This window comes from Heterocephalus glaber, unplaced genomic scaffold, assembly GCF_053883595.1.
Source record: "Heterocephalus glaber isolate CG9 unplaced genomic scaffold, H.glaber_assembly_v1.0 deba00001004, whole genome shotgun sequence".
NCBI lineage: Eukaryota > Metazoa > Chordata > Mammalia > Rodentia > Bathyergidae > Heterocephalus > Heterocephalus glaber.
This window is the reverse complement of record NW_028258179.1, coordinates 6,343,500-6,370,943: the sequence shown is the minus strand read 5'-3', so window position 1 is coordinate 6,370,943 and position 27,444 is coordinate 6,343,500. Positions and strand designations below refer to the sequence as shown.

Here is a 27,444-nt window from a genome sequence, read left to right as displayed (position 1 = left end):
TTAAGTTCATTTGTTCAAGAGTTCGATTGAGTTCTAGTATTTTATTACTTATTTTTAGTCTAGTTGATCTATCTATTTGTGACAGTGGGGTGTTGAAGTCCCCCACTACAATTGTATTAATGCATATATGACTTTGCATGTCCTTTAGTATTTGTTTTATATAGTTGGGCACACTAGTGTTTGGTGCATAGATATTTATGATTGTCATCTCTTCCTCTTGGATTCTTCCCTTTACAAGGATGTAGTGTCCTTCTTCATCTCTCTTAATCAGTGTTGGTTTGAAATCTACTTGATCTGCCAAGAGGATAGCTACTCCTGCTTTTTTGGGGGTTCCTATCGCATGCAGTATTGTTTTCCACCCTTTCACTTTCAGTGTATGAGTTTCCTTTTGAATGAAGTGTGTTTCTTGTATGCAGCATATTGTTGGATTTTGCTTCTTGACCCATTCTGCCAGGCTGTTTCTTTTGATTGGTGAATTGAGACCATTAATATTGATGCTTATAACTGAAACATATTGACTTGTCATTGCCATGACTTTTTACTTTTGTTGGGTTCTCCCCCTTTACATTTAATTTCTTATCATGCCAGATGGCTTCATTCTGCTTTACTTTCTGGGGTTGTCATCCTCAATGTCTCTTCCTAGGCTATTGTGTAAAATTCTTTGGAGTGCTGGTTTGGTATTCACGAAGTTCCTAAGGTGCTCTTTGTCATGAAAGTATCTTATTTCTCCATCCATTTTGAAAGATAGTTTTGCAGGGTACATCAATCTGGGTTGGAGGCAGGCTGTTTTCTTTTAGGGCTTGGAATATGTCACTCTAAGCTCTTCTTGCCTTGATGGTTTGTGTTGAGAAGTCTGCTGTGATTCTGATGGGCTTTCCTTTGTATGTGATTTGTTTCTTTTCTCTGACTGCTTGGAGAACTTTGTTCTTCTGTTGTGTTTCTGGAATCTTAACAATTATATACCTATGTGTAGTTTTTTTTGATCAAGGCTATTTGGAGTCCTATATGCCTCACTTATTTGTATGTCAGGTTCTTTTCCCCTGCTTGGGAAGTTTTCTGCCATTATTTCTGTGAAGAGATTTTTTATGTCATCTGCACTCTCTCCTGTTTCTTCATTGAGCCCAATCAGTCTTATGTTATTCTTTTTTGCATCATCTAGCAGCTGGTGGATTGATTTGTCATGTTCCCTTATAATTTTGAAGCAATTTTTCTTTTCCTGGTCACTAATTGCAATTTTATCTTCTATATCTGAAATTCTGTCCTCACACTGGCTCATTCTGCTGTGTAGACTTTCAATGGAGTTTTTCCTTCCCTGGAAATCTATTTGCATCTGTTTTATGGATTCCATTTGTTTCTTATGTTGGCATTCCATCATGTTCCTGAGCTCCTCTCTAGATTTATTAATCATGTCTTGCACTAAGGGCACAATTTCTCCTGTTATCTGAGAAATTATTTCTGATTTCATTTTTTCCAGATCCCCTTTTGTTGCCAGTTCAGTGGGTCCAGGTGGTTGAGTATCAGAATGTTCCATCTCATTTCCCTTTGTGGTTTCTGTAGGTGATCTGGAAGTGTGGTTTTGAGACTTATTTACGTGTTTTCTCCTTTCGACTGGGGCGGGGGGCTGTTAGCGCCTGCACGGATTACCTCCTCTGAGGTGGGTGAGGTGGGACAGGGGCCAGGAGCAGCAGTATGGATGGTGACCCAAAAGCCCTTTCCTGTGGGCTGGCAGCAGCCAGAGGGATGGTGGCCGTGAAACCCCTTCCTCTGGACCAGGAGCAGTGGGATGGTGGCTCAGAAGCCCCTACCTCTGGGCCGGGAACAGTGGGACTCAGTACCTTGGTCTGGTGGTCTGGTGTCCTCTGCGCCTTGGTAATGTGGAATCAGGTCCCTGCCTGTCTGCAGTGGGGTGATTCGGTGTCTTCCGCGTGACTCAGGACCTCGGTAGGGTGTGGGCAGGCCTGCCTGTCTGCAGCGGGGAATTGGGTTGTCTATTAATGAGCTCTAAGAATTCTTTATATATTCTGATCATAGGTTATATGTATTGTAAATATGGTCTGTTTAAGGACTACTTTTCATTTTAATGATTTCATTTAAAGTTCTAATTGTTTTCTTTTATACATCATGTTATTGTATCCTAGGTAGTTCTTTGCTACCCTGAATTCATAAATATTTTCCCTTATAATTTCTTCTTAAAGTTTTATACTTTTAGGCTTTCTTATTTAGGTTCATAGATCCCTTCAAGTTATTTTTATGTATGAAAAAAAGGGTTGAGGTTAATTTTTTATATATGGATACCAGGTGTTCTAGTGCCATTTGGTGAAAACACTATCTCTTCCTCAGCTCTTGAATTGAGTTTATAGTCTATAAAATGCTAAGGATAAATAATCTTTCAAAACTCAGTGGACCATATATGTGTGGTTCTATTTCTAGATTCTCTGTTTTATTCCAATGATCTAAATGTCTTTCCTTACACCAACACTGTCCTGATTACTGTAGCTTTAGAAGAAGTCTTAAAATTAGGTACTAAACATCTTCCAACACTGTTTTTGTTTTTGTTTTTGTTTTTAACTTTTCTAGGTCCTTTGTACTCCTAAATAACTTTTAAATTTCAATATCCAATTCTCCATTTACAGCAAGTATACATAGACCTGAATTTTTATATATACCTTGTGTTTTCTAATCCTGCTAAATTCAAGTACAAGTTCAGGGGCTCCTAGAGATTTCTTAATATTTTCTCTGTAGATGATCATTTCATCTACATATAAAGATTTTGCTTCTGCCATGCCAATCCTATCCTAGCTGTGTCATTTTATTGCCAGAGTATTTTGGTGGGACTAGGTTTCAAAGTTTAATGGACAGATAAAGAAGCATATCTGCCCTTGTTCCCCACCTGAAGGAGAAAGCATTGTATCTTCTCCATTTATATAAGGCATTCTCGCTGGATGTATGGAGCACATGTCTTTAATCTGTTGAGAAGGTTCTGTTCTACTTCTAGTCTCCTGATAGCTTTTACCATGAACAGCTGTAGAATTTAGTCCAATACTTTTTCTCCAACTAGTGACAGGATCATATGGCTTTCTCTTTTCCTCTGTTAAAATGATGACTTATGGGGGTGGATCTTCCAATGCTGAACCAACACTGCCATCCCTATAACAAAGCCACTTTCTACATCCTGCCAGATCTGACTTCCAATAGTTTTTTTTGTTAAACAAATTTCTATCTATGTTCATACGCTTTTCTTCTATTATCTTTATCCAGTTTTAGGATTAGCACAATGTTGATTTCCTAAAATGAGGGGAGAAGTGTTCCTTCTTTTTTTTTTTAATTGTTTGATATAATTTATCAGTTCAAATGTTTATGAGCCTGCTGTTGTCATATAGGTAGGTTTTCAAGCTAGGAATATACTTTCTTTAATAGGTGCTATTCAAATTTGATATTTCCTCCAGAGTTAGTTTCATTAATTTGTCTTCCACGGTACTTCTTAGAAGTTGTCAAATTTATTTCAAAACAGATTTTTTAAATATGCTTTCCATATCCTTTTAAATTCTGTAAAATCTGTGGTAATGTCGCCTAGCTCTTAATATTGTAATTGAAAAAATGTATAATGGATATTGTGTAACAGGAAGAAAAGGTCTAAAATACCAGGGGAATTCTGAGGGGTAGGGGAAGGGAAAAAATGGAAAGGAAAAATATGGAAAGAGGAAAAGAAATGGAAACAAGGTCTTTGCAAGTAGGGAAGGCTGGAGGGGGTGAAGGGAGGGCAAGGGAAGGGGAAAAAAATAAGAACCAAGATACTCATGTAATGGTACAGGATCCCAATGATGAATGTAACTGTATTTTATACCTAAAATGTACCAATAAACTTAATGGGAAATAGAAAAAGAAAAAGCTCCATTCTTTGCCTACTACACATCAAAGGAGACCTGAGCAGTGGCAGCACCATTTGTCCAAGTGAGACAGTTGGGCCTCTCTGTTGTTATTCTCATGAGGAGCAGGTCTTCTGGCAGGCTGGCAGGGTTTCATTAGAATCACCATTAAATCCCTGATCCTTGGAACTTTGAGATCCAATTGCCTCCTTGAGTCTCTATCATCCCAGGCCTTTGAAGTGTACACAGGGCCCTGGGATAAAACTTCACATCATGTTGTCATTAAACATGTCTGTTACCACATATCATATGTGTGCTATGTGTGGTGGCCTGTTTGCAAAGGGAAATGGTGGAATTCCCTACTAAGTCCCAGGGGGATGGAGCACAGGATGGGGAGGTGTGGTCAGGACAGAGAGAAAGAGAGAGGGGAGAAGGGAATGGCAGAGAGGCTGGAGAGAAAGGACTGTCCTTGCCAAGGATTGCATATGTGTGGTGTGGAGAACACTGAGAAGATAAAGAACCACAAAGAGAGCAGGAGCCTTGCTTCCCCGAACAAAAGTAGGACCCAAAGTATTTCCCTATCATCTGCAGCCAAGACAGAATCCAGATCAGGAGTTTGCAGAATGAAATATGAGCCCTTGGAAAACCTTTCTGAGCGTTATGGGCCAGCAGAATGGGCTTCAGAGCCATGTCTGTCCACAGCTCCTGTGGTAGAACTTCCACTTAAAATCTGCCTGTCCTGCAAAGCTGGAGTTCTTCAGCCTCTGTGTGGTCACTTCAAACACTAGGAAATTTGTTCCCTTCAGTAGCAGCCCATTCATGGAATTTGGGTACTTAGGAAATAAACTTCCTGTCCATCAGACGAAGCAAAAACCTTTCACACTAAAGTCCTGTATCATTTCTAGTTCTGGAGACCCCTTTGGAGACCCCATTGATAAACACAGCATAGACACAGGAAGACAATTACCTCTTCTTTCACAGACTCTCTGCACTGTTGCATCCCACTCCCCACTGGGCCTTCTTGTCTCTTGCAGGGCTTGCTCAAGTTGCATGGTTATAGTTCAGAGGAATTCTACATACACCCATTGCATGCCTATTGTGCGCAGCTAGGCATGGCTCTCCATGTTTGTGGGGCATACAGTGTGGCTTGGTCACATCTGTGTCCTCTGTGGGTCTTTAGATTCATCACATGAAATATCATGGATTTAGAGCTAGAAGTGAATGTGTCAGTTAGCAATTGCTGTGTAACAAACCACCCCTGGACTTCAAGACTGAAAACAAGCAGTGATTACTGTTCACTAGTGCATGGATTAGCTGTGTGTGGTTCTGCTGACTTGGATCATAACCAGCCAACCACCACAGGAGTTACTCATGTGCCTATGGTCAACCAGCTGAGGGCTAGCTGCTGGCAAACTGTTAGCTGAAGTGACAAGGTGACCGAGGCTCCAGGCAGCAGGATTCCAGGACGGGGTATTGATACCTGAGGGCTTCCTAGGGCCTCAACTCAGAACCAGGATCCATTGCTTGCTTCTGCTATTATTGGCCAAGGCAAGTCATGGGCCAACCAGGACTCAAAGGGTGAGGAAATTGATGCCTCCTCTTGAAGGGAAGAGCAGCAAAATCCCATGAGGAAGAACATGGTCATCTGATGGGTGGAGAAAGGGGCTATTTTTATACATTGTAGGCAGAGTGAGAATATAGTATAAGCCATGGCAAAAAGTTCAATGTCCTTGACCATATCACTTAGAGAAACCACTGGGACAATAAGATTAACGAGAAAGTGGGCTCTTACTGGTTTCCCAAAGTGAAAATGCTTTTACTTTTCTCTGATTATGACAGCAATGTTGGACTCACATGCAACCCATTCACAAAGCTGACCTCTTTTAGGTGGCATCATTCTATTGAGCTTCCATGTCTGCTTTTCTGGGAAAAAAGTAAACACTGTATTTGTAGGATCCTGTGAGTTTAAATGCAAGAGCTAAATAAACCTTTTCCGTCTTCGAGTTACTTGCCTCAGGCATTCCAGTGTAGTGATGTGAAGCTGGCTAGCTATGATTATATATAAAGATGTGGGGAACCTTTAGAACTGGTTAATGGGAAAAGGTGGGATGGGTTTGGAGGAGCTGGGAGGGGAAACTGAAAGTACTGTCTACAGAGCACTATAGATGACTCTAATGGGGGCTCAGATGGCCAGAACACTCGTAGAAATGAGGACAGGAAGGCTACATGGATGTTTCAGGTGGAAATGAGGATCTCACTGGTGACCTGGAGAAAAGACTGCTTTTGCTACACCATGGCCAAGAATTTGGCTCCATTGTGCCCATTCCCGGAGACTCTGGGCATGGCTGACCTTACTGGAGAAAAATCTCAAAATAGCAAATCCTTCAGACTATGGAATGGATGTCACTGTCTGCTTTTAGCCACATTTACAGTGGGAATCAGGAACAAAAGGGAGCAGAACACAAAGATACAACATTCGAAACGTGGTCAAGAAGAAAGTAAAAAAATGCAAGGGTGTGGCCAAGGAGGGTGTGGTTGCTATGGAGATGAATGTCAATAGAAAGAAGACAAATGCTTTAAATTGGAAATCAGGACCCCCCGTGCCCCAGACACACAAGTCAAGATATGATCCCTTGTTTGCTCTTACATAGGCTCCTACCATGAGGAGCCACCTGTTGCCACTTTACCAGAACTGAGCAAGTGCAGGCACCATGCCTTTGAGCCTCTAAGCCTGTGAGCTAAATAAACTTTTTCTCTTTACAAGTTACTTGCCTAAAGCATTTTGCTGTAGTAATGCAATTTGTGTATGTGTGTGTTTGTGTGTATGTGTGTGTTACTGAGGATTGAACCCAAGGTCTTCACACTGAGCTACCTCTCCAGCCCTTTTTTATCTCTTATTTTGGGACAGTCTCATTAAAACACTAAGTTTCCAGGCTGGACTCAAACTTGCAATCCTCAAGCCTCAGCCTTTCTGAGAGCTGAAATTACAGATGCGCAACGCCCCCCACACACACATACATGAAGTCTACAGTATTTTATAAGTATATGTACTTTCAAAAATAGTAGCTGTGTTCACAAGATTTCCCTAAGCATAGCAAATACCTGTTAGAAATCAAAGGTTTCAGCCATGATCACTTGGCCCTCTTATTTTTGGCTGGTGTCAAGGCAGCACACTGCAGGAGTAGGGGGCAGTAGAGGCTGCTAACCACTTGTTGTCTGGGAAGCAGAGAGAGACAGGAAGGAGCCAGAGTCCCAGTGTCCCCTCAGGGCCAAGCCTGGTGGCATAACTTCTTCCCAGTAGGCCCCATCACCTAAGGGCTCCACTGCCTCCCACTGGTCCCCTGGGCTGGGGACCAAGCCTTCAGCACATGGGCTTTTGAGTGACACCCAAGATCGAAATCATACTAGCGACAGTGGTTGTTTCGGGGCGATGTAACTACTGGTGAGTTTTCGTGTGTGTGTGTGTGTGTGTGTGTGTGTGTGTGTGCATGTGTGCGCAAGTGTGCATGCGCATGCGTTCAATGTATGTGCACATATGTGCGAACCTCTAGACTTCTCGCATTTCCTGTAATCATCACATATTACTTTCATAATTAGAATATGCAGTGTAATAATATGTAAATAAATGCAATACCCATGATGAGGAAAACACCTCCAAAATATAATTTATTTGCATGTATTAATAAAATTGTACTTATGGGAAACATTAAAAAAAATACTCCCCCAGCCTGATACTTCGGTTCTTATCAAATTCCAATCCAGTTGACACAATCAGTTATTACCATCACCCATCAATTTTCCCCCCAAAGTTGGAAATGATGTTGTTTTCAAGGATTCCAAGCCATTTGTTGATACCCTAAAGGTACAAAAGGTTTCCTTCTCTAAACACACAGAGTGACACCTATGAAGCATGACAGTAAGAGGGACCAACCATCACTGCTGAGGCACTAACAACAGGAGGCTACAGAAATCGTGACCTTAAACCACCCTGGGCCCACCTCTGAATCCTGTACTCCCAAACAGGTAACTTTTCTGAGTAAGAAAAATATTGCCCTCTGTAAGTCATTTGACAAACAACAAGGACAGCACAGACTCAAGATCCTGGGGAGGTAGAATACATATTCAAATACCTTTGACTATAGAGGTAACCAGTGATTCAATTATTTTTATTAAAAAATATTTCAAGGTTGTCTAAGATTTCCTAAGGGATTTCTTTAATGAGAGTAAAGAGAATTTCACATTGACTCTGTTTTCAAGTGTGCATTTGATTAGAGAATGGATTAGATTTTCTCCTTTCTCCCAACCCACTTCTCAATGTGTCTTGGATTTTGGGGTTTTCTTCACTCGCCCCTTTTTCCCAAAGCATTTCCGGAAGCCATAGGCACAACACTTGAGGGTGATGAAGGACACAGACAGCGTAATGGCCAGGAGGAAGCCGATCACGTCCAAGGAGTGGTACTGGTACCAGGTGAGGTCATGAGCTGCAGGGCGCAGGTGTGGCGCCCCCTTGTGCCTCATCACGAATTCCACCCAGAACACAGCCAGGTCCAGTGGCTCTATGGGTCGGTCCTTGTGCAGGGTGGAGAGGCGCAGGATGTTCTCCTTGTAGCTAAGCACCAAGACAGTTATGTGAATGCCTGGGACCCCACACAATGCACAATCCACCCCTTATGCCTCCTTCCAGCTAGGGTGGTGATCAACTTTTCTAACTTGGTAGGGTAATGTGTTTCTATAATACTAAGAAAACACACACACTGAAATGTTCTTTATGAAGGAGGAGCAGCGGAGGGAGAGGAGAAGGAAGGGAGGAAGGGGATGGGGAAAATACAGGTAGTATTCTTCTTTAGTTTTTCTCTTACCTTTTGTCATAGATGACCTTTTTTAGAGCATTTGCTAAATCATCAGAAGTCATTTCAAGGACATTCAAGGTCACACCAGCTCCCCGTGTCTCCATGCGCTTTGCATTGTCCATCTGATCCCCAAACAAGGGCATCATGACCATGGGGACACCATTGCATATTCCTTCATAGATACCGTGGGAGCCAGAATGTGTGATAAACGCCCGGGTCTTTGGGTGACCTGAGAAGCACAACAGGGAGAGATGCGGCAGTCAAGTGGCCCAATCTTCTAGCCAAACACGGGAATGCTCAGCATTATCTCCACAAGGCCCTTGGGCAGAAGCGTGCAGAGAGAGCCATAGCCCTCAGATAAAAGGTAAGGTGAGTCCTGCTGGCCATGGCATTGTCAAGCTAAAGTATCCTTTAGATTAGCTCTGCCTAAGCCATTTCTTTATTTAACCTGGTTTGACCTACACATCAAATTCTCCCAACATACCAAGCAGATCATTCTGGGGTAACCACTTCACAAGGATCGTATTCTTTGCAAGATTTGATGGTGGAGTTCCAGTGTAGCGCCACAGGACCTTGCAGGGACAAAAAGAACACAATTTAACAAAAAACGTGGTATGATGTTTTAAAATCTAAGCCTCTGGAATGAGTCCTCCCAATGAACAGAGTGGACGTAACTCTGCCAGAGCAGGTGGTTTAGCATTAAGAAGGACTTTGGGGCTGGCGGTATCCTGCATCTTGTCCCAGAGGCTTAGCGATCAGGGTGTGCTTGCTATGTCAATACAAAAAGCCATCAAGCTGTGCATTTAGAATTTTTTCACTTTTCTACACTGCCAGGGAAAGTTTAATTAATAAATCAACTCAATGCAGAGATATATAAGCAGAAACATGCACAGCACATTCAGTGTCCTATCGAACAGCTTTTTTGGAGACATTAAATACAGGAAGAAACAATATTGTATTTATTTATTTTTAACTATATTCTCCCTAACATTTTAGGATCTCTCAGAGAAAATGAGACTTCAGAGTGAAGTCGACCTTGGCTGATGAGTAGCTGAGAGTTAAAGTAAAAAAAATAATAAAGGGAAGAACTTTGGATTAGTAGTTGGGAAGTGGCACGGGACATCAAATGCAAAGTTCCAACTAAGGCAATTAATTTGGATGCAGAAAGTCTGGGGTTGTAATTCCTAAGAAGACAGATATGAACGAGTCATACAGAGTTCTCTCACCGTTTGAGGAACTTTGCCCAAACCCTCAGCAATGGCCATAGCTTTCTTTTCCGGAATGTCTGAAATCATGGATCCCAAAGAGAAAACCACAATTCCATGTTCTCCAGAAGCATTAACATAACCTTCAAATTCCTAGAGCCAAAAAAGAAATTTTCAGTTAATCATTTCTCATATTCTTTGGTGACTAGATACTCTAAGCTCTGAATTTGATATCTTCCTCCGAAGAACATGATTCAGTATGTATGAAATAAAGGAAACAATTTTTTTTTGGTACTGGGATCAAACTCGGGTCCTTGCGTTTGCGAGGCAGGTGGTGGAGCCACTGAGCTAAATCCCTGGGCCAAGGAAACAATTATTAATGTGTGAGTTTCTATGGTAGGATGTAATGCACCACTAGCCATCAATTCTTTCTATAAAGTTTAAGTCAGCCTGTTAGCAGTAAGCTTGAGAGCAATATACTAAATTTACATGCATTAAATGCAATACACACATCCCCCCCTTCGCCCTTTGCAAAGGAGGAAGACTTCTTGTTCACCTGTGGAGTTTTCTTGAAATAGAAAATCCAGGTAACATGTTAATTTTCCAAAATAAAAGCAGAGACACACATGTACATGTATACACATCCATATATGCCCATGCACATGGGTGCACATGCATGTGCAGTCACACTCCCTGGAAGTTCCACTCTGTGCATCAGTTCTGTCCTACCAGTCTACAGACTGGTTGTGATGGTTGATGGATTGCATCAGTTTGATTAAGGGAATCTCAACTAAACTGGCTCAGCAATTCCACACCCAAGACTGTGGAGAACACACCCTAGGGTGTCTTGTCACCTGGGTGGTACAATGGGAAATAAAGAGGGGTGGATCTGTTTCTGTTTCTTCCAAGGAGCTCCAATCTTCCCCTTCACCTTGGACATCATCTCCTGCTTCCAGGGCAGACCGCTCAGCTTCCTCTGTAGACCCTTTGGCCTCCATCGAAGGCCCATCGGCCTCCTGATACACAGGACTCACTCAGGACACTGCAGTGAGCTCCAGACCTCTGACTGAATACTTCAGTCTCCAGAGTTCAGACAGACCCCCTGCACTATTCCACATCTGACTCTGTGGGCAGCCATTGTGAGCCAATCTTGTAAATTCTTATATATTGGTAGGTCTTGTGTTATATGTTTCCCTAGTAAACCCTGACTGAATGATATGCTGGTAATGACCTAATTAACCCTCAAAAAGCTCACACATGATTTTGTATGCTTCAAAAGAATGTGCAGGCAGAGCAGAGTTTTGCCCACAGCTGAGGGTCCCTGGCACATGATACCTTCAGTGTTAAAATCCTGGGCAAACTAGGACCTTGAGCACCTTACCTGTGAGACAGGACAAATCCAACAAGGCTCAGCATACACAATTACTTGAACAATGACTTCTGCTGAGCTCTAACCTCAAGGTGCTGGAATTGCCAAGATCAACCCTGAACCCTTCCCCAAAGCATACTCACTCTCCTTCCAACCAGGCCACAGGCTCTAGGCCCATAGCAGCTGTGTCTTGGCCTAGTCCAGTGGTGGTGAACCTATAGAACTTGTGCCCCAGTGGGCTGTTTGTATCATTGAAAGATTAAAAGGGGAATGGATTAAGAAGATGTGAGGGTTTTTTTTTAATAAAAGGAGTACTACTCAGCCATATAGAATGAGAAAATAGAGTCATTTAGAGCTAAATGGATGCATATTGAGGACATACTCTTAAGTTAAATAAATAAGACACACATGTGTAAATACCAAATAGTTTCTCTGCTGTGAGAACCTAAAAGTGTAAATAAGGATCAAAATGTATAATAGATAATGTGAAACAGGAAGAAAAGGTCTAAAGGGGAAGGGGAAGTGGAAGGGCTAGGAGAAAGGAAAAAAGGGACAGGAAAAAATAGGAGAAAAGGAAGAAATGGAAACAAAGTCTTTGTAAATAGGGAGCAGTGGAGGGGTTGAAGGGAGAGCAGGGGAAGGGGAACAAAATAAGAACCAAGATACATCATGTAAAAGTACAGGTTCCCAATGATGAATGTCATCATATTGCATACATAAAATGTACCAATAAAATGAATGAATTAAAGAAAGAAAAAGCTGTAAAAGGTGAGCCACCACTGGCTAGTCCATGCTCATCTGCAAGGTCAGAGAGGCCAGGCTTGTCCCTTCCACCACCGCCACACTACACTTGAAGTCTGTGGCAAGGACATCCTGCTGGTGGCTGTTCTGAAGTCCTCCCTCCCTCCCCAGGGCCACACCACTCCCCTCCCTCTGCCCCCTTCCCTGCCAGCTGGAGCCAAGCTTACTGCCAAGTGAGGGCAGAGGCTGCCCTGCACTGCCCCACACCTTCCCTCCTCCAGGCCGCATCCCTCAAGAAGGGAGAGTCAGCTTACACTCCTTCGCACCTCCCATGCCCACTCAGCTACTAGGATGTGATTAACGCATATCAAACCACAGGTCCATCAGCACCCAAAGTCAAACAGCAGGACTGAACTAAAGTTTAAATAGCAGGTAAGTTTATCTACGTGAAGGCAGAGCAAGCTGCAGAGATTGTGTTATCTCTGCCACCTGTTTTTTTTTTAATTAAATTCTTTTATTGGTACATTGTAGGAATACAACACAATTACATTTCTCATTGGGAATTGTACCTTTACATGATGCATCTTGGTTCTTATTTTTTCCCCATTCCTAGCCCTCCCTTCACGCCCTCCACCCTTCCCTGTTTACAAAGACTTTATTTCCATTTTTTCCATTTCTCATCATTTTTCCTTTCCCTTCTTTCCTTTCCCCTGCCCCTCCCATTACCCCTACCCCTTTGGACCTTTTCTTCCTATTTTGCATTATCGATTATTCATTCTAATCATTGGTACATTTTAGGTATACAATATAATGACATTCATCAGTGGAAATTTGCACCTTTACATAGTCTCTCTTGGTTCTTATTTTTCACCCTTGCCCAGCCCTCCCTTCAACCCCTCCAGTCCTCCCTATTTACAAAGATTTTGTTCCTATTTTTCCATTTTCTCATATTAGTCACATTCCCTTCTATCCCTTCCTCTAGCCCTCCCACTTCCTTCCCCTTTGCCCCTTTCCTTCCTATTTTACATGACCTATTATACATTTAGTCCTTATTTACACTTTCAGTTTCTCACACTAGAGAAACTATTTGGTATTTACACATGTGTGTCCTATTTATTTCGCTTAAGAGTATCGCCTCAATGTGCATCCACTTAGCTATAAATGTCTCTAATTTCTCATTTTTGATGGCTGAGTAGTACTCCACTTTATAAAAAAACCACATTTTCTTGATCCAGTCTCCAGTTGATGGGCATTTGGGCTGTTTCCAAGTTTTAGCTATTACAAACTGTGCTGCTATGAACATGGGTGCACATATATCACTGTGGTATGATTCTTTTAATTCTTTGGGGAAGATCTCCAACAGTGGAATAGCGGGGTCAAATGGGGCTTCCAGTCCTAGTTCTTTGAGGTATCTCCATACTGATTTCCACAGTGCTTGCACCAGTCTACACTCCCACCAGCAGTGGAGCAGGGTTCCTCTTTCCTCACAGCCCCACCAGCATTTCTTATTGGTTGATTTCATGATAGCAGCCATTCTTTCTGGAGTGAGGTGGAATCTCAGTGTTGTTTTCATTTGCATCTCTTGAATGACCAGTGATGTTGAACATTTTTTCATGTATTTATTTGCTATTTCTACTTCTTTGTCTGAGAAATGTCTGTTCATTTCAGATGCCCATTTTCAGATTGGATCTTTAAATTTGGGAGGTCTGATTTTTTAAATTCTTTATAGATTCAAGATAGTAGACCTTTGTCTGAGGAAGAGCAGGTGAAGATTTTTTCCCACATTGTGGGTTGTCTCTTCACACTGCTGGTGGTTTCTCTTGCTGTGCAGAAGCCTTTTAATAAAAAGAGATCCCACTTGTTGATTGTTTGTGCTAATTCATGGGCAACTGAGGTTTTGTTCATAAATTCTTTTCCTACTCCGATGTCTTCAAGAGTTCTACCTAACCTCTGTTCCAACTGGTTCAGAGTTTCTATTTTAATATTTAGATCTTTAATCCATTTTGATTTTAGCTTAGTGCATGGTGAGAGATACAGGTCTAGTTTTAATCTTTGGCAAGTTGAAGCCCAATTTTTCCAGCACCATTCATTAAAGAGGCTATCTTTCCTCCAGTGAGGATGTTTGGCTCCTTTATCGAAGATGAGATGGCTGAGTGTGTCTGGCATTGTTTCTGCATCTTCTAATCTGTTCCACTGGTCCTCAGGTCTGTTTTATTTGCCAGTACCATGCTGTTTTTATCACAGTAGCTTTGTAGTATAGTTGCAGATTGGGGATTGTGATACCCCCTGCCATGTCTCTGTTACCTAGAATTGCTTTTGTTATTCTGGGTCTCTTCTTGTTCCAAATGAATTTTTGGATTGTTTTCTCAAGGTCTATGAAGTATGCTGCTGGGATCTCCATTGGAATTGCATTAAATCTATATAGCAGTTTTGGAAGTATGGCCATTTTCACTATATTAATCCTTCCTACCCAGGAGCAGGGGATGTCTGTCCATTTTCTGATATCATCTTCAATCTCTCTTTTCAGAGTGCCATAGTTTCCAGAGAAGAGTTCTTTGATTTCTTTCATTAGGTTGATTCCTAGGTATTTCAGTTTTTTGGTTGCTATTGTGAAAGGAATTGTTTGCCCTATTTCTGTCTCAGTGAGTCTGTTGTTCATGTAGAGGAAAGCTATTGATTTTTGTGTGTTGACCTTGTAACCAGCTACTTGACTGAATTTGGTTATGAAGTCTAGAAGACTTTTGATGGAGTTCTTGGGGTCTTCTCTATAGAGTATCATGTCATCTGCAAATAATGACAATTTGACTTCTTCATTTCCTATCTTTATTCCTTTTATTTGTTTCTTTTGTCTAATTGCCATGTCTGCCACCTGTTATGGGCCCCAATAGAGGTGTGCTCCATCCCTTACTTGATAAACTTCCCAACTCTTTGGGTGACTTCACGGGCCATGGGAGAGCCAGAGTGAGTCACCATGTTAACTGTGTATAACCTTTGGTTTCCCCACCGCCTGTTCCTTTCCCAAAAGAAAAAAACAAATGAGATGCCTCTTCATCCTTTAAGACCTGAGAAAAGACTTCCCCACTCTGCTGAGGCCTCCCTGTCTAACACAGACCTTTAGATCAGAGCCTAAGTTAGACTGAGAGTTTCATTTTCGCAGTTGTAGGCTTTTTGTTGATTTTTCCTTCTCAAGCACCTTTTGTTTCTAGAACCCAGTCCATGTTAGAAACTGCCGCTGTGCTATTTTGTGTCCTGAGTCAACCACACATCCCTCCAGCTTCCCTGTCCACAAAGGTGCCCTTGTCTTTCTTCTCTCACTCTCTGCTGCCCTGTCTTCCATGGAGCAATTGTTCTCTGACAAAACATAAGTCGCTACCTGCAATCTCTGAATCGCTGCTGTACACAAACACAGTCTCTTACCATGACAAAGAAGCGACAAATGACACAGGAATCGCATGGGGTTCAATCCTTTCTCACAGTGCTATTCTTGTCACTTCTAGATCCACCAAACACATGTCAAAGCCAGGTCATGCTTTCTCTGGGGACTCCCTGAATGGAATGAAGATTTTTATCTTTATTCTCATGTGTGTGTCTGTGTCTGTGTCTGTGTCTGTGTCTGTGTCTGTGTGTGTGTGTGTGTGTGTGTCTGTGTCTGTGTCTGTGTGTGTCTGTGTGTGTGTGTGTGTGCGCTCACACGTGTGGTGTCAGGGATCAAACCCAGGGGTGCTCTGCCACTAGGCTGCATCCTTCACCCTTTTTATTTTGTTTTGAGACTGAAAGGTCTTGCTAAGTTGCCCAGGCTGGCCTTGAACTGGTCGTCATCCTGCCTCAGACTCCCAAGTGCTTGAGACAGAGGTACCTGGCAAATGTTTTTTGTAGCACTGTGGACTAAATCAGGGGTTCATGAATGTACCCTCCCACTAAGATACATTCTCAACCCTTTCTGTTTTTAAAAATTTTGATGCAGAGTCTATTCCTTTTTTCCTTATCTTTATTCTTGAAGTTCAGGACTTTTACCAAGAGGGTTGGATATGGGACAATTGGCACTAGAGGACTGGAAGTACAGAGAAGCACTTTTTAACTAACAAAGGGGCAAAGAGAAAATAAACAGTAACTTCCCAAACTGCAAAAGGCACACAAAGGGAAAATGGCAAAGTAAACAAAACATAACATAAATTGGAAGCATTACCATCAAATCTACCCATTGGTAAATTCCATCTTGCAAAATGAACCAATTATAGCAATATATCTGACCAGATTAAACATATCAACTCCATGTTGTTAAAAAAAAATGCAAAGCTCAAAGACAAAGTGTACTAAGGAGGTACCAGGGAAATGTAAACAAAATAATATGAGGTAGAGAGATCAATGCTTGAAAAGTGGAATTTCTGATTGAAACACTGAACAAGGCAAAGAAGGCTACTATCAGGTACAATTTACACAGATATGTTCACATCTCAGCCTGCTGACACCAGCAAGCCAGCACCAATATGTACTCTGTGCAAGTCACGGACAAATTTGTGGGGAGGGGGGATATGATTACATCATTGAACACCGCAAAATCAGTTGATAAAAGTGAGCGGCCTCTCTCACAAAGATCCTAAAGTAAAGAAGTAAATAATTTCAATAGAGACTATTTGTCCCAAACAGTGGCAAACATAATGCAAAATGATAAAATAAACATCAATTTCCATTCAAATCAGCACCCAGACAAGAATCTTTGCTAGTGCTGGAGTCGTTCAACTGTTCTCAGAAAGTCTAGTGAATTCAATACCCTTGATATTTGGCATGGAACTTAGAACAAAAGAATCTAAAGTTCCTTTATGAGAAAATGACTACATGTTAGGTTTTTTTTAATGTATGAAAAGCAGCCAGGCGTGGTGGCACACACCTGCAATCCCAGCACTTTCAAGATCTGAGGCAGCAGGCTTGCGAGTTTGAGCTCACCCTGGGAAACTTAGCAAGGTAGAGAGACACTGTCTCAAAAACACACTTTAATGAAAAGCAATTTTGGGGAAGATAGCTACGTAGTGAGCATTTGGCTAGCACTGGAAAAAGTAGCACAATCATAGTGGTAAAACAGACCTAATAAGAATACGTTACAAACAGAACAAATATGAAGAAACATGCAAAACATTTGATCTTTGCTGAGAATGTTTTTGTCACAACAACAGAAAGTCCTGGAATACAAATTCCAATGTTCTTCATAGAAAACTAGATTAGACAGCCAGCAGAATAAACTGTAGGACCTAAATACCATGAAATACGGTTGGTCAGTTAAAAACCAGAAATACTATTCAGAACCAGAGCAATAGCCACCGCATATTAACAAGTGAGTAAAGGGCTTACATTGCTGCCCTATTTTGTAAAACAAGCAATAAAAATTATATACACACCTGTATGCAATTATAGGAATATGAAGAACTATTTTCAGCCCAGAATTTTCTCCACCAATGCAGGATTACTGAATGAAAACAAATAAAATAAAAACCTCAAACCTAGGAGACTTGGAAATAGAAATTAACAAAAGAAGTCTTTAAAACTATCTCAGTATGTTCACTTTGCACATACCTTCAGAAAGCTCCTTCATCTAAAGAACTCCCAAGAGTACAGGCATGCAAAAAATCCACTCTGATACACACCTGGGAGAGCAGGTTTTTGGCAAGGCAGTTGATCCCACCAATAAAAGCCATATTGGGCATGGTGGGCCTGGGATACTCATTCACAAAGTCAGTTCTGAGCAGCCAGATAGATGCAGAAGCCAGAAGATCCTGGATAGTCACGTCTCTCTGAAGGACTTCTGAAGCAAGGAGCGAATAGGGGGAATAAACCATATTGCACATGACTTTCTCTGTCAAGGCAATGAGCACATTCTTCACCCGCTGTGGGAAGCTCATGCGATCTGGGTTCAAGGACATAGACCTAGGCACATAAGACAGTGGGTTGGGACATTGGGTGGCTTCAAAGTGCAGGCCACATGGCAATGCATTCAGGAAGAAAACAGCAGGCAGAGCCAGGTACTGAGCCACAATGGCACCACAAGGGAAGAAAGGGTCGGTCAACACAACATCGAAGCTGCTTTCCACCAGGGAGGCCATCAGCTCCTTGTTGTGCATGAGGTGGGAACAGCCAGAGAAGATCATAGCAGAGTCCCTTTTGACTTTCTTGTATATTTTAATCATACGCTGCAGGAAAGGATAGTTCCCAAAAGTATCATGGCCAAGTTCAACAAAACTGGCCTCCACATCCTCACTCTGGAATGGCACAGGGTACGTCTTCAATGTGTAAGATGAACCTTCTTTTATGTACAACAGGGCCTCAGGGGCCATGACCACAATTTCATGTCCATTCTGCTGCAGCTGCGGGATGACTCCGAGCATGCTCAGCCAGTGACTGCCGTCTGCTGGGACCACCAACAGCTTCCCAGCATGGGACACTGAGGGCCCGAGCACACACAGCAGGAGGCCCAGGACAAGCAGAAGTGGGCGCAGGGATGCCATGGCCATGGTGCCCTTGGCTTTGCTCCCCTTCTCCTACTCTCATATAGCCAGAAGTTAGTACACACTAAGTTAATGTTTGATCGTGTCATATGATTGAAGCCACCCGTCCGCAAGGACAGCAGGAAATTTTGGAAATGATTGACTGGTTTTCTTGATAGGCCACAACAGATGAGTTGGGTGGAATTCCATCCTCAAACCACATTCTTGAGTAAGAACAGAAAGCAAAATATCTCTAGCCCTTTGGATCCATTAGATATTTTCAGAGATCAAGAAAATATTATGAGAGAGGAAAAATGACCACAAGGTGACAAAGTAGACTTCTTTTCCAGAAATAAGACAATATTTCTTAGCCTTTTGGAAACAAAAGAGTCTGCCAGTGCAGCTCCCCTTTGGACTGTGGAGGTCAAAGCATTCTCCTGCATCACTCACTCAGGGCACTGCCTTACCACTGGCACTGAGTTTTAGTTCATTTATCTCACAAATATGTATTGAGCCCACCAAAGGATGCAGATCAACAAATACAAGAATGAGAATTTGTATTTACTGAGATTGTACGATGTGCAAAGCACTGTCAAGCTAAGCATTCTACAACACACTTCATGTAATCCCTTAGAACTGTCCTGTGAGACAGATACCACAGTATTTTCCTCATTTTACAAAGATACTGAGACCAAGAGGGGCAAACAGATATTCCAGAGTCCTGTATTTCCTCAGTGGCAGAGCTAAGACCTGGGCCCTAGTTATCTGTGCCCAGAGCTCTTAGTTCTTAACAACTCTTGCAGTCTCTATATTGGAATTCCAATTCAAATTGGAATTTGTATTCCAGTATGGAGAGTGGTACCCAAGTCCTTCATTGAAACTTACAATGAATTATAAGTCAGAAAGAAAGCTGTGATCCCCAAGTCATTGTCCAATTAACATAAATGCAGAAAAGGCAGACAAAAAGGCCACAGTGAAGGAGAAGGTACACACACAGCAACAGCTGCTGTCCTAGGAGATCAGGCAGGGTCAGCCCCTGCTGAAGAAGAGGCCAACCAGGGTGAAGACAGAGCTGAGCATGACATGCCTTTCTTTGGTGACCCACTGCTGTTCTATTCCATCCCAGAATGAAAGCATGGACCCCAACATCACTGGCCATTCATCCCTGTAGTTAGGCTGCAAGGGTCATGGAGAAAGGGCTAACTTTGAAGCTTTGGTGTCCCATGGAGGCACTTCTTATTCTGGTACTCAGTTTCCCTTTTCCCGAAGCCAGCATCCTTCATCAACAGCCCTCTAGATTTGGATGTGCTTCCTTAGGGGTGCACACACATGCCCCGAAGCTTCTGCCCAGCCTCAACACTCTTACTCAGGCCTAGCAGAAAGATGTAGCAGTGCTTTTGTTCTTTATTGAGCCCTCCTCTGCAATTGTGAAATCTTCAATTCGAGTTAAACTTTAAAAGCAATAATTTTTGATAGGTTTTCCAAAGTCCCAAAGTTATGAGAGTTCATCTGCAGATCACATGATAGATATCACAAACTCTGTTGCCACTATAATGATCTTGTGACTTTTCTTTCATCACACCAAGCCTCAGAGCTATTTATCTATTGGATCTATCTATTTATTGTGTGGTGTTGGGGATCAACACAGGGCCTCACACACGCTAGGCAGGTGCTCTGCCACTGAGCTAAACCCCAGCCCCTGGAAGTGTTTTGAGGCTGCTGTATACCTACTTGGTTTGGGGCCACCACTCTGCCCCTACTCAGGAAAATACTGTTTTCTAATCTGAATCTCCAGCAATCCACATCCTTCCTCAAACTACTATGCAAACCACTGCTACATAACCCAACAAAGCTTCCACCTTGTGGTCTTGGGAGACCTGACACTTAAATTCCATTGCTAATTCTCTCTTTCACCAAATCTTTAAGGACCTGTGAGCCCTACTCCATTAGAGACACAGTGTTACGAGCAGGCTCAGAAAATCAGGTAAGAAATGGCCTCTGCTATAAGGTCCAGCAGGCAGAAATAAACCAGGCAGTTATAGGGCAGGGTGGGATGTGCTCTGGCAGAGGAGGAAGAAGAGAACAGGGGAGCAACCCAGCCTTGCTTGGGAGGCTACTGAGGAGTGGGTGTCTGTGAAAGAAAGGTTCCTGGAACCCACAGGGAGGTTCTTTGCTAAGTGACAACTAGAAGTTAATAGTCCCACCACTTGGGACACGCTCAACTCCTCTGATCAGCTCAGAAAAGGGCTCCCTACCAAAGCAGCAACATCCACACTCCATTTTCCTAGACCTTGAGTGGAACATTCCAGAGGGAAACAAGGCTGTCTTCCTCAAATTTCTGCAGCATTTTCTTCTGTTCTGCCTTCCACCATTGAGTGCTTTGCTACCCGGCTACACAGAAATGCAGGTCTTCCTCACAGGTGGGCTTCCACTCTGGAACTACCGTCTCACTTGCACAGACAGCGAGCACTTCTATACGGACCAACTTCCTTTCTTCTGCTCCAGGTGGCACAGCCAAGCAAGTGCAGAATCTGGATGATTCTACCGCTGCCTCTTGGGCCAGTCTGCCATGATTCTGTTCCAAGGCCCCAGGCCTGTTCCCTCAGCCCCTCCAGCTGGCCTTCTAATTCAACCTGTCAGCTGCCCCTGCCCTGCCCCACCCCACCGGCACTTCTGGCACCTTGGTCAATAGCTTCCCAGGGCCCATAAGAAAACTTGCTCTTCAGCCTTGCCCTCAGGACTTCCTGGAATGGACCCCAGTCCCCTGTCCCAGCTTATTCCTCCTCTCTAGCCCTTCTGCCTGATCTCATCCTCTTCCCTTTTCCCTCCATTCACTTGCCTTCCCCCGAAATTTCCCTTTATACTTTCCTGAACTGCTTCTGTTCCCGATAAGCTTCCTACTACTATTTACTGCATCCTTGCCAAGTGCCAAGTCCAGGGGTTCGATCAAGCTCAACCTCTCTGTGTGATATGAAACTGGCAGTCTGTTCCAGTGAGTTTAATGCACTCAGTTAGACCTACTGTCTTCATGATGAAATATTAGAAAGTTCACTAATTAATTATTCCTCTTTTAGAACAAAGGGGCTCTTATTAGGGTGTTGCCTCACAGTCGATCAAAGCAAGGAATACAGGTCCAAGAGAGAATAAGGACAAAGTGGAGGGAACTCAGATATCAAGAAATACCCAAAAGAAAATCACAGTCATGACATAGCAGTTTTAGTGGAAATAGACACAACATCCCCAGTTTACTCAGAGTGCTTTGAATATGGCTTACAAGTTTTAATGATGTTGATTTTCTAGGCCAGAGATTTTCACATGAGCTAGGGAACACTGGGGATCCCAAAGAATTCTTTCAGGGTAATTTTACAAAGTCAAAAGGATTTCCCTAACAATGATCCTGCCTGACTGTTCCCTTCTCATTCTGTCAAAGGGACAGGGGAGGCCAGGTTGTGATACCACAATAGATTCAACACAGAAGCCCGCACGGGACTCCAACTCTCTTCTGATAAGCCATAAAATAAAGAAATGTGAAAGATATTGACACCCTGAATATTTGTTTTTTAAAATTCTGCTTAATTTTCTCCTATGATACAGATGATACAATAACCCATATAAACAAAAGCAAATGGGTTCTGAGGCCAAAACTTTTGAGAAGTGAAGTCCTCTGACACATGACTGGCCTGGAGCCCAGGGTCAGTCAACACCCATTCCTAACACCCTAGCCTTCCCCCAGGCTGAGGGGAAGCTGACTTTAAGAAAAACATTTCCTAAGGTAGCAAGAGTCATGGTCTCCCCGTTGCTGCCTCCAACTTTCTCCCTTCCTACCCTATTCAGAGACACAGGCAGGGCAGGAGTGTGGGATGGGCAGAGCCAATAGGATGGGCGGAGCAGAGTGGGTGTGGCCACGTCACGCCACAGAGCTTCTGCAAGCCTGTAGAGCAGTGGATTCTGGGATGGGGACCTCCACTTCAACCAATGACAAGCTGCCACGTCACAAGGGCGACCCCATCGGGCACCTACAACTGACCTTGCACTCGTCCTGCCCCCTTGGGCTGGAGGCCAAAGCCCTCGCCTCGCCGGCCGCCCAACATGGTGGACTACTATGAGGTGCCGGGTGTGCCTCGGCAGGCCTCGTCGGAGGCCATCAAGAAGGCATACCGCAAGCTGGCGCTCAAGTGGCACCCAGACAAAACTCCTGAGAACAAGGAGGAAGCAGAAAGGAGATTTAAGCAAGTGTCCCAGGGCTATGAGGTGCTGTCCAACGCCCAGAAACGCGGCATCTATGACCACTATGGTGAGGCAGGAGTGGATGGCGGTGCCAGCGCTGGCGAGGCCTCCTCTGTTGACACTTTCGAGTTTGTCCTCACCTTCCACCACGCGGTGGAGGTCTTCAAGGAGTTCTTCGGGGACTAGGACCCTTTCTCATTTGACTTCTTTGGAGACCCACTTGAGGATATTTTTGGAGGCCAGAGGAGTTCCCAAGGAAGCAAAAGGTCTGAATCCCTTTTCTCTACCTTCAGTGAATTTCCAGCTTTCAAGAGTAGTTTTTCTTCTTTTGATTCCGAATTTGCTTCCTTTGGTTCCCTGGGAAATGGAAGCCTTTCTTCTTTTTCTATGTCTTGTGGTAGCGGTGGAACAGGCAGCTTCAAGTCCATGTCAACTTCCACCGAAATAGTTAATGGCAAAAAAGCCACTACCAAGAGAATCATTGAGAAGGGCCAAGGAAGGGTAGACGTGGAAGAAGATGGAAAGTTGAAGTCCCTTCTGATAAATGGCAAAGAGCAGTTGCTGCACCTCGACACCAAATATGTAAATGATGGTGGGGTATTGAGTTAACCATTGTTTAAATAAAATGTTATAACTAGGCTCTTTAAAAGCAGATGAGCCTAGCAAAGTGGATAGAATTCACTTCCTAGGTTACAACAAATTTCCACAATTAGTGCATATTTATTCTCTCCAAATTCTGGAGGCCAGTAGTCTGAAATCCATCTCACTGGCCTGAAAGCAGGGTTATCTGCAGGATGCTCACTCTGAAGGCTGAAGGCAAGATATTTATGTCAATGCCTCAAGGTTACATGGACTGTTTGCAGCCCCAACTTGGTTCTACAACTATGGTGGATGCTGGAAATGAAAAAAAAACAAGCCTCTCCTTAAAGTTGTATGTATCTCCCCCATTAGCGTATGGGGGATATACATCAAAGTAGCTTGACAAAAGCCATCTGTCATCTGAAATATTGATTGGATGACACACTATGCAGACATCTGAGGAAATCATGTTGCCTCAATTTAGGGCCCACATGATGGCCTTTTTGGAGGTTATTTCTTTGGGATAACCCATCACAAAGTGTTCCATTCCTTACTGCCTTTTCTGAAGATTGCATGACAAGAAAAGGCAACTGAAATTGGTTAACAAATACAAGTTCTTAATTTTTTTGCAGAGGTAAAAGGCCTGAACACATTGTCAACAAGGTAGGACTATGTGAGAATGCTTTTGAATACCTTTCAGGACCCTTAAAATCCAGTCTGTATGGAGTGACATGCAAACAGCCTGAAAGGAACATGACATTCACTGTTGTAACATAGGAATACATGGTCTCTTAAAACCACATCACAGCAACAGTCACCGAGGTACCTGGGCATATGCTTCCTATATATTAACTGAACAAGAAAAGTTAGAATGAGACAGACTACCAGGGCTCCTGAAAAATGAGTTCACTCCAGCCACAGAACTCTCACCAGTGAAGACACTCACTGGGTAATTTGCTGGGATTGAGTCTGTTTCAGAAGAAATTGAGGATGTCAGCAGTTTTGAGGTGATAGGATTAGGTGCAGTGTCATAGCAGTTATATGTGCTGGAAATCTCTCAGGATCGGACAAAATGGGTGTGTTTTTAGCAACATGATTGGCTAAATATGCTCAGCAAAGAGTTCAGTGATAGGCAAAGAGCTTGGCATACCAAGATCCATCAGAGGTCTTTAATACCTCTGGACAATTTAATAGTTGAGAATCAATACAACGATCAGTTTTTAAGTATGCAGGATCACTGCTGCTGTGAATGAGGTTTTCCTTTCACACATATATAAAGCATTTAATATGAAGGATTCTTAAAGTAGAAACTTTGTAAAATAGCTTTAAAAAGCACCAAACAACAAAACGCTCAAGCTCTATAGGCCTCTATGTGGATGCTCAGTTTCTATGGAAGGTTTGAGTAGACTTTAATGGGAGAGAAACAAGGACATTTCCACTGATGAAAAGATGGGCATCTTGAGGAAATCACGGACACATTCTCCAGAGGCACCAGGCAGGAGAAGCCATATCCATGTGGGACCCCAAACACAACACCTGTTGCCATCTCACAAGGTCATTAAAAACTCAAACCCGGACACCGCCCCTTGCTGGAGGCCCACACAGAGCTGTTTTGGGTTCCACTTAAGCCACACACCGACAAACATTTGAAAGACACCGTATTCATTTCAAACAGCCATTATAAGATCAGTCTATCTCCCTTGTGATGCCATTCTTCTATTCTCAAGTCCTGGGAAATCATTCACCTGGCTCTGCTTACCTTTCCATGAAATTCTAATTCCGCTTTTCTTATGGCCTTCTCATCCCAGATTGCAATCCTTTCTTTTCCCAATCTCCTTAAACTCTTTCACAGAGAGACTGCACACTCAGGAAACAAGTCAAGAGCCTCAGGACTGGATTCACTGGCCTATGCTCTATCTGTATCTCTCAAAAGTAAGCTGTGGAAAGGTATACTTTTCTAAGGGGAAATTCTTCTATTTTATTGGGCCTGTTTTCTCCTATATAGTGGATGAGAATATAAATGTAAAGCCAGGGGGAAAGTTTCATTTTGAGGACCTGTATTTTACAAATTTCAGAGGAAGCCTTTACTGTGCCACCTCATGAAAGTAGAATCATTTCTGGACAATGAGGGAAAGCAGTAACAAGGAAAACAGATAAATTCTTCGAAATGGGCATTGAAAGCAAAGGAGGACAATGCAGAGTGCAGAGGACAAAATCAGTGACAACAAGCACGCTTCCAGAATTGCTGCTCTGCAATAGAGGGGAGAGAGAGATGAGAAAGTGGAGTAGGACGGCAGCCTTGGAGCCTGGAAAGCAGGATTCCTACGTGACAAGGGTTCTTAGAGTAGAAGCCAGAACAAAAATGTCAGTGGTTTCATAGAGGGAAACCTGCAGGCCTTGAATAAGATCTGGGTTGAATTCAGGCTTATAGCCTGGGGCAGGTGAAATGGCCCCACATAGGTGTCCACATCCCGGTCCCTGGAACAGGTGAGTGAGCTACATTACAGGGCACAGAGACTCCCCCGATGAAGATGAGGTGGCGCATGATGGCCCTGGGGTCTTCCAACACAAAGTCTCCTCTGAAGAGCTTCATGGCAGCATGACTGAAAACATCAACCACAGACACTGCTCTCTGGAACAGCTCAGAGGGAATCTTTGGGTAGGGAGTAAAAGTCATGTGGCAAAGGTCATTCAAGGAAAGGAACAGAGCATGTTCTTCACTCTCTGCAGCAAGCTCATGTGGTCAGAGTATGTTGTGAGCAACTGAGGAATATAGGAAGGAGGATTCAGACAGTGTGTCCTCAAAGTCCAGGCTACATGGGAAGCCCACAGGAAAAAGACACCAGGAATACATAGATACATAGCCAGTGTTGCCCCAAAAGGAAAAAGAGGGTCCAATGAAACCACATTGAAGGAACTGGAATTCAGTTGGCTGATCAGCGAATGGTCATGCAGCATCTCCACACAAGACCTGTCATAGATCACTGAAACATTTCTCAACATTGCCATACTTTTAAAAAATGTCTTCAGATAATGCTGTGTTTCAAACATCAATTTAATATGGCTCAACATGAGGTCATTATATTCATCCTCAGTGTAGCAAAAGATATAGGTTTTCAGGGTGAAGAAGTCCTCTCCTTTCAAGTGCACTGTGACTTCAGGGGACAGGACCACAGCCTGGTGTCCTGCATCATGGAGCTTTCTCACAACATCCTTCATGCTGAGCCAGTGGCTGCCCTCCATGGGGACCACCGGCACCTTACCACACTCAGCCCGTGATGTCACACATGCCAAGAGCAGCAGCCTCACTAGGCCTTGCAGAGGCGCCTGCGGTGGTGTGGCCATGTCCCCAGAAGCTGACAGCACTGGCCTGGCATGGAGACTGTGCCTCCTTCTTTGGCTTCTCCATGTTCACTCTTTTATCATGAGCAAAATGGCATATCATTGGCAGGCAAGATGCCCTCCCTAAGTTACTCGTTGCAGATTTAACCCACCCCTGGCTTTTATTACTGCCCTACTCCTGTGAGTCCAAACAGGGAGAGTCTGATCTTATCACTTCCCTCCTGGCACAACTCCTCTGACCTGTTGTTCTCTCTGGGGGACACCTGAGTTCACCTCTTCTTTTGCATGCAATTCTCAACGGAAGGCACAAGTTTCATTTCATCACCTCCTCTGTTACCCACATGCTGGAAGTCTGTCACTGATCTCCGAGGAATGATCCATGCTTTGGTTCCCAGTAGACTCTCTCTCCTGCAGGTGGTCCTATAAGCTAAACTTAAGCTCTTTCCTCCCTTTCCTTTGCAACCTGGAATACATCAGCAAGCCCAAAGAGTTGCCAGGCCAACTTGCACCATCAAGGAGGTGGTTTCTGGTACTCTGATGTAGTTCACTTTGCACAGCAGTAAATCCCTGTGATGTTACTCTATGTACCTGTAGTGAGCACTCTGTGGGAAGCAGCTGTGAGGCTGGGAAGAGCTGCATGGACCCTGAACAGGAGCCTTGATGATCTCCTTCTCCTGAAGGGTCTGCAAAGAACTCCTCATCTAACCCATGGGAGGAGAGTTCCTTGGACTACATATGAAACTAGTGAAGAGTGCTTGCCTAGCTTGGATGAAGTCCTAGTTTATAATC

At 43.3% G+C, this 27,444-nt stretch overlaps 2 protein-coding genes across 5 annotated transcripts in view; one reads left to right on the top strand and one right to left on the bottom strand.

The window, feature by feature from the left end:
- Nucleotides 1–7,503: 7,503 nt before the first annotated feature.
- Nucleotides 7,504–27,444, bottom strand: part of LOC101726630 (UDP-glucuronosyltransferase 1A6-like) — a 58,928-nt gene continuing 38,987 nt past the window's right edge. For 2 of the 4 annotated variants that reach the window (XM_087209468.1, XM_087209466.1), the window contains 4 exons: nt 9,943–10,074; nt 9,201–9,288; nt 8,726–8,945; nt 7,504–8,475 (listed from right to left, as the gene is read on the bottom strand). In XM_087209468.1, the coding sequence (XP_087065594.1) occupies nt 8,178–8,475; nt 8,726–8,945; nt 9,201–9,288; nt 9,943–10,074 (738 nt within the window). In that variant the 3' untranslated portion in view covers nt 7,504–8,177. Of the gene's footprint in view, nt 8,476–8,725; nt 8,946–9,200; nt 9,289–9,942; nt 10,075–17,670; nt 18,558–25,058; nt 25,063–26,231; nt 26,674–27,444 lie in introns of those variants that run through there. The other 2 variants (XM_087209469.1, XM_087209467.1) reach the window with 2 other exon arrangements.
- Nucleotides 22,530–23,357, top strand: LOC147828579 (dnaJ homolog subfamily B member 3-like). Its single transcript, XM_087209470.1, has one exon. It carries the CDS (start codon nt 22,597–22,599, stop codon nt 22,918–22,920), a length of 324 nt encoding a protein of 107 aa, XP_087065596.1. The 5' UTR covers nt 22,530–22,596; the 3' UTR covers nt 22,921–23,357.

Coding starts and splice junctions, on each gene's coding strand:
- LOC147828579 (XM_087209470.1), top strand. CDS start 22,597: ATGGTGGACTACTATGAGGTGCCGGGTGTGCCTCGGCAGGCCTCGTCG.